Source organism: Ursus maritimus, unplaced genomic scaffold (genome assembly GCF_017311325.1).
Source record: "Ursus maritimus isolate PB19 unplaced genomic scaffold, ASM1731132v1 scaffold_14, whole genome shotgun sequence".
Lineage (NCBI taxonomy): Eukaryota > Metazoa > Chordata > Mammalia > Carnivora > Ursidae > Ursus > Ursus maritimus.
The window spans coordinates 44,194,236-44,201,338 of record NW_024423786.1 but is presented as its reverse complement, the minus strand read 5'-3'; the positions used below and the strand labels follow the sequence as shown (position 1 = coordinate 44,201,338).

The window sequence follows — 7,103 nt, the reverse complement described above, 5'->3', positions numbered from 1 at the left end:
ACCTTGGATTGGCCCCTGGGGACCCATGGAAGCTGCCAGCGAGGAATGTAGGGTCCCGGCCTGCTGAGCTCATCGATGGCTGGCTGCCCACAGTCCGTCCCACTGCCTCTCCCAGCTTGGCCACGGGACTGGCCATGAGGTCATCCGCTAACGATGTTGTAAAGGGGAGCCAGATGGGCCTGGCTGCCAGCATTCCAGAGTTTGGTGAACCGGAAACAGCATGGAGCTAATGTCCCCCCTTCCCTGTTCCTGGGGACCCCCAAGCCCTCCGTGGCACTGTGTCTTCTCGGGAAATTCCAGGAATACATTAATTACTGGTCCTGTTCATAAAGTGACAGTCGCCCATTCACGAGCTAGCAGCTCCCCCCCGGCTGGGTACAGCGGACCACAATACTGCAAGGGAAAAGGGTGGACCACACGACGGATAAAGGACAAGAGTCTCAGACATGGCATTGGGTGGAAGACGCCAGACCGTAAAGAGAATACACTGGGCAGTTGTGTTACATCAGGTTGGAAAACGGGCACACTCATCCACGGTCACAGAAGGGGACATGGCTGTTATCCAGGGATAGGGAGAGTGATGGGAGACGGCCAAGGGTGTTCCTGGGGCCAGGAATGATCTGGAACCTCAGCTGGGAAGTGACCCTACAGGCCTACTGTGCGTGAAATGTCATCGAGCCCAACACTAAGATGGCTTCTTTTTGTTTTATGGAAGTCGTATCTTGATAAAAGTTTCAAAGGAAAAAGGCAGAGGCTGTGGAAAATATTCCGGCCACTCCTCAAAACGTTAAACACAGAATCAAGATTTGACCATGGCACTTCTGGGCCTATCCCCTCGAAAACCGAAAACAGATCCTCAAGTCCTTGCATATGAACGTTCACAGCGGCCCCATTCACCATCGCCGGAAGGTAAAAACAATCCCAATGACCATCAACGGATGACAAGTGAGCAGAACGTGGTCCGTCGGTCGGGTGGAATGACTCAGCCGTAAAAAGGACTGAAACCCTGACACACGCCACACCACGAATGAATCTTGAAAACATCATGCTCAGTGAACGAAGCCAGCTGTGAAAGGCCACCTATCGTATGATTTCACATTTGTGTGTGACATTGTCACTTATCGTAAGAAATATGGGCTTTGACCCTTGGAATTCCTGTGATGGGAGCTATAAATGTGTCTTCCTTCCTTCCTTCCTTCCTTCCTTCCTTCCTTCCTTCCTTCCTTCCTTCCTTCCTTCCTTCCTTCCTCTTTCTTTCTTTCTTTCTCTTTCTTTCAAGTAGGCTCCATGCCCCATGTAGGGCTTGAACTCATGACCCTGAGATTGAGTGTTCAGTGCTCTACCACCTGAGTCAGCCAGGTGCGCCGAGAGCTACAATGATGTCTTTTATTTTCTTAACGAGGTGACTTTTGGAAGACACCTAACCGTGTGATCGGAGAGTTTAACTTTCGGTCCCACCCCACCCCCTGCCCTCGACCTCAGGGGGAGGGGAGAGGGGCTGGAGGCTGAATCAGCTCCCAACTGCCAATGATTGAATCGGCCATGCCTGTGTGATGAAGCTTCCATAAAACCCCAACAGGTGGGGTTCCCCAGAGAGCTTCTGGGTTGATCCACATGGAGGTTTGGGGAGACGGCGCCCCTTCCCATATGTACCTTGCCCTGCGCGTCTCTTCCTCTGGCTACTGATTCGTATCCTTTAACATCTTTTATCATAAATCGGTCATCTGGTGAGTAGACGGGTTTCCTGAGGTCTGCGAGCCACTCTGGCAAAGTAACTGAACCCAAGGAGGAGGTCCTGGAAACTTCTGATTTATAGCCTGTCTCTCAGAACCGCCGTTAACAACCTGGACTTGCTCTGGGCCTCTGAAGTGGAGGCAGTCTTGTAGGACTGAGCCCTGAATCTGCGATCGGACACAGGGTTAAGCTGAATCCTAGGACACCCATCTGTGTTGGAGAATGGTTGGCCTGCGGAGCCCTACCCTCCGCCCCACCACATTGGAAACCGGGTGCCATATACTTAATATGAAACGCCCAGAGCAGGCAGACCCATAGACACAGAAAGCTGATTGGTGGTTGCCAGGGGCTGGGGGAGGCGGAGGGGAAGTGACTGCTCAGGGGATGAGGTCTCCTTGTGTGGTAAGGGGAATGTTCTGGAAAAGACAGAGGCAATGGCGGCACAACCGCTACATGCCACTCCACTGTTCACTTGAAAATGTTGAACCATCTGTTACTTTTCCGCAAAGCCTCATACCTGACAGCCTCCCAGGAGAGCTAGGGGGTGAGTGGAGATGTCTTCAGAGAAATCCTTCCAGGCCTCCAACCTCTGTGTCCCTGGGGACCCAGGCCTTCTGACGAAATGCAGAGAAGGCCTGCATGGCCTGAGGGGACATGGTGGGATCCCTCCCTACAGCTCTATCTACCTGACTTGCCCCTGGGGCCCTGTCTTTCTTACCCCTAGAGAGCGACAGGGTCTGAATGGAAAGCGGCTGGGTCCAACCTCCCAACGAGCGGCGGTCAGGCTGGAGGTGATGGTGACAGGAGCAGGTGTAAGCACCTCCTGCTTGCTGGGGACATCACTCGGGACACTTTGGGACCCTTCCAAAGCCGGGTGATAATCCCACTACACAGAGCCTGAGACTGAGACGGGGCGGGGGGGCCCGAGTCTCCCCAGTGGGTGCATGCTGGGGGTGGGGGAGGCCTGACCCTCTTCCTCCAGAAGAGACTCGCTCTGTGCCCCCTCCCCAGCACATCCTCATGCCTCTCGCCTGCACACACTCTGTGTCACACTTTACACATCCCTCCATGTGCCTCACACAGCTGCCCATCTTCTCTGGAGCCAGGAAGCTAGAAGCACGCACAGGGGCTGGGCCAGGGGTCCTGAGCAGTGGAGAAGGGTCAGAGGGGAAGACCTGGGTCTTTCTGGGACACCCCTTGCCCCTCCACCAGCTGGTGGCTGGACCTGACACCAGCCCTCCCTGTCCTAAACCCCAGCACTCCAATTCCCTGCCACATCTGCTCTGGGCCCACCCAGCCAAAGGACTGGGTCCCAGACTAGTGTCATCTCTGTTTAAGTCTTCAAAGGGCCTCCAGTCTGGGGCAGACAGAGCCAAGCACAGATATTCCCAGTGCTGTGAGCTCAAGGCTGGACTAGGGGAAAGGGTGGGGGTTGGGAGCACCCAGCTGAGCCTGGGAACGTAGAGTAGGGTTTTGAGGAACGAGTAGGAGTTTCCCCACAGAGAAGGAGGAGTGACTGCAAACAAGCCCAGTTAACCACATACCTCCTATGCATCTGGCCCTGGCCCTTCTACCTCATTGGAACTTCTCTGCAGTGAAAGTCTCAGGTCTCATTTTCCAGATGAAGAAATGGAGATGGGCTAGAGAGGACTGTCTTGGCTAAGGTTGTACTTTCTGGCTCTCTCTGGCCCTTTCTCCTCTGCTTCCTTTGTTTTTCAACATCTTCAGCCTTTGGTCCTAACCGAGAAGGGAGAAAGAAAATCCCATGAGGGGGAAGGCCACCTCTTAAGGCGCTGCTGTAGAATTCAGCACATGGTTGGCGGCTAATAAGTCTTTTTTGACAAAAGCATTCTTCCCATCAGTCCACCAAGCTGGGAAAAAGTCCCCACCTCATAGAAGAGGATACTGAGGCTCAGAGAGGCTTCTAGGGGGAGGGTCCCCGCGTTTCTCCAGGAGAACCCCTCCCATAAGGGCCTCCTTCTGAAAAGCAGCCCAAGAGTCAGCCAACTACGGTCCCTGGAGTGTTTACTCTGCACCCAGGGCGGAAGGGACCAGGCAGGCGGGGGCGGACAAAGTCCGGGGATTATAAAGGCCAGTCCAGCAGCGTCCGGTGTCTCAGTTCAGAGCTCCGCTAGCACCGGCATGCCTGGACAAGGTCTGACACCACCACCCGGCTCTCCTATGCTGCTGATGCTGCTGATGTTCTCGTGGCTGCCTTCGGGAGGCGCCCTGTCCCTGACCCAGGAGCACCTCCCAGCCTTTCCGGGACCCTCAGACACGCACTCCAGTACGGATGTCTCCAGAGCCCAGGAGTTTCGGAAACGCTACGCGCACCTGCAGACCAGGCTGTGGTTGAACCAAAGCTGGGCTGATGCAAACTCTGACCTCATCCCTGCAGCTCAAGTCCGGATACTCACTCCAAAGCGTGAGTGAAATCTAGGAGACCTCCGTCCCCTGGGCAGCTCCCCCCATCTAACCAGCGGTTCTGAGTCGTAGGGGCCCAGGCTTGCCACTGAGCCTCAGTTTCCCCATCTGTGAATCGGCCAAGAACATCTCCCCTTGGGACTGATGGGGGAGCTGGTGGCCCGTTTATGCCGGGACAAGGCGAGGCTTGGCCAAAGTGAGATGTTACAGATCGCAGATGGGGAAACTGAGGCTCAGAGAAGCTAGGGATTCTTTTGAAAACTCACAGAGCCTGGAATTCCCAGAGGCAAAGTCGGGCGGCTGGGGTGGGTGTGGGTGGGGTCCTTGTCCTTGGTTGTAAGGGTGGGGGGAGGGCGCACAATCCAGGAGAAAGGATGCAGGGGAGTGGAGCGGACAAGAGGAGCGGGCGGCGCGAAGGCGAGCGGGGGAGGAGAATCTGCCTGTACTGGTTACAAATCTGACGCAATCCCTTGACACTGCCCTGTTGAAGTCGCACGTGGCATGTGCCTTAGGGAGGGAGGAGATATTTTCTCGCCATCCACGGAGGATCTAGGGGAAAGAGAGGGCAGAAGGAGATCTGGGCAACGCTGGGGACTGGGACGGGCTAGAGGAGGAGTGTCAGGCCGGAAGGTAGCGCTACTATCTCACCCTAATCCCACTAGAGCTGTGCGATTCCAGGTAATCCTCTTGTCCTCTCTGAGCCTAGTGACCAAGTCCAGGGCCCTCAAACCCTACTCCCTCCAGTATCCCCAACACCAGTACCAGCCTAGGGATCTGAGAATTCTGGGGATTCGGATATCCTCCATTTCTCAGTTATGGAAACCAAGACCCAGAGAATTGAAAGTACAGTAGCTAGTTGTTGTATCCCCGGCCCCAGCACTTAGTAGGCCTTCAATAAAATGTTTTTGACTGCCAGAGGAGGCAGAACCAGCGTCTGAATCTTAGTATCATGTATACATTAATTCCTGCAAGTTTTTTTTTCAAGATTTTATTTATTTATTTGAGGGAGAGAGCGAGCACAAGGAGGGGTAGGGAGGGGCAGAGGTAGATGGAGAAGCAGACTCCCCGCTGAGCAGGGAACCTGACATGGGGCTGGATCCCAGGACCCTGGCATCATGATCCGAGGCGAAGGCAGAAGCTTAACCGACTGAGCCACCCAGTCGCCCTAATTCCTGCAAGTATTTACTAAGCACCTACTGTATGCCAGACATGGTGGTGGCCAAGCGGACAGAAATCCCTGGTGAGGGGATTCACTAGGGGAGATGAAATGATACACAATGAAATAAAATAAAATAAAATAAAATAAAATAAAATAAAATAAAATAAAATAAAATAAAATAGGGCAGTGCCTATTTTAGACGGGCTGGAGGTGTAGCCTGCCACACTGAGATTCAGGGGAATAGTGTGCTTGGTAGAGGAAGAAGCTTGTGCAAAGGCCCTGAGGTGGGAGGCGGCTTGGCATGTGGGAGGAAATGGGCACTCCGCGCCTGGCGCACAGTAGGACCGTGGTTGACTGGCTTTCCTGTCTTCCTCAGTGCGACTTGGGTCGGGCGGCCACCTGCACCTGCGCATTGCCCGGGCCGACCTGACTGAGGGGCTCCCCGCGGCCTCCCGCCTGCATCGGGCGCTGCTCAGGCTGTCCCCGACGGAGCCGAGTTCGTGGGACGTGACTCGGCCGCTGCAGCGTCAACTCAGCCTTGGAGATTCTCGGGCACCCGTACTACGCCTGCGACTGTTGCCTCAGTGGGACCGGTTGGGAGCGACGTTGCCTTCTGCACGTCCCCAGCTTGAGCTGCACTGGCGGCCACGTGCGGCCAGGGGGCGCCGCAACGCGCACGCGCACGGCGGGGACGGTTGCCCCCTCGGGGAGGGGCGCTGCTGCCGCCTTCAAAGCCTGCGCGCGTCGCTCGAGGACTTGGGTTGGGCCGACTGGGTGCTGGCGCCTCGCGAGCTAGACGTGCGCATGTGTGTTGGCGCGTGCCCAAGCCAGTTCCGGTCGGCTAACACGCACGCGCAGATGCAGGCGCGCCTGCATGGCCTGAATCCCGAAGCTGCGCCTGCGCCGTGCTGCGTGCCCGCCAGCTATGAGCCGGTGGTGCTCATGCACCAAGATAGTGACGGTCGCGTGTCGCTTACGCCCTTCGACGACCTCGTGGCTAAGGACTGCCACTGCGTATGAGTGGCCCTAGTCTTTCACTTTTACGGCTTGTGAGCGATGGAAGTGACCTCAGAGATCCTTGCCTGTCGAATGGGCTTGTGGGACTTGAGATACCCGATTTCCCACCACTGCTGTCTACCCCGTCCCGCCCAAACCTCTGTATTTATAAGTTTGTATTTATTATTAATTTATTGGGATGATCTCCCTGGGGACTGGAGGGCTGGTCTGACGGTGTGCACTTATTTAAAACTGTGGTAATAAAAATAAAGCTGTCTGACCTGAGCCCCGTGGTGTCCAGGATGAAGCTGGTGACGCTGGGAAAAGCCTTGTCTCCCTGGCGTCAGTTCTCACAGGGGACCTGGTATCAGGGTGAGTGGAACCTTTCAGGGAACGCGTGGTGGGGTGTTCTGGGATGTCAGGCAGTTAGACGGTGCTCATGACACCGATGCACCTCAAGGACACCCTTCTCTCTGCCTCTGCTTCTCTCTCTCCTTGTTCCTCGGTTTCTGGTTCTGAGACTCTTCTGGGTGTCAGTGTCCCTCCATATCTCGTCTCTCAGTGTTCCTGTTTCTGTAGTTATATGGTCCTGTCTCTATCACTGTCATGCTGCCTCTCCTTGCCTTGGAGTCATCTTGCCAAACACGGGCAGCCCAGGGTCATGTCTGTCTGCAGCCAAGTGTATTGTGTGTGATGTTGCCCCCAACCTAGAAGAGTCCCATCACTTCTATTCGGGGCACCTCCCTCCGTGTTAGTGGTACCTCTAGTCTTTCATATAAAAAGAGCAAGG

The 7,103-nt window shown here is 55.2% G+C and overlaps 1 protein-coding gene across 1 annotated transcript; it reads left to right on the top strand.

Annotated features, from left to right (window-relative positions):
• The first annotated feature begins 3,728 nt into the window (after positions 1-3,728).
• On the top strand, positions 3,729-7,083 carry LOC103675159 (growth/differentiation factor 15). Its single transcript, XM_040628165.1, has 2 exons — positions 3,729-4,159; positions 5,694-7,083. Exons 1-2 carry the CDS (start codon positions 3,877-3,879, stop codon positions 6,335-6,337), a joined length of 927 nt encoding a protein of 308 aa, XP_040484099.1. The 5' UTR covers positions 3,729-3,876; the 3' UTR covers positions 6,338-7,083.
• The last annotated feature ends 20 nt before the right edge of the window (positions 7,084-7,103 follow it).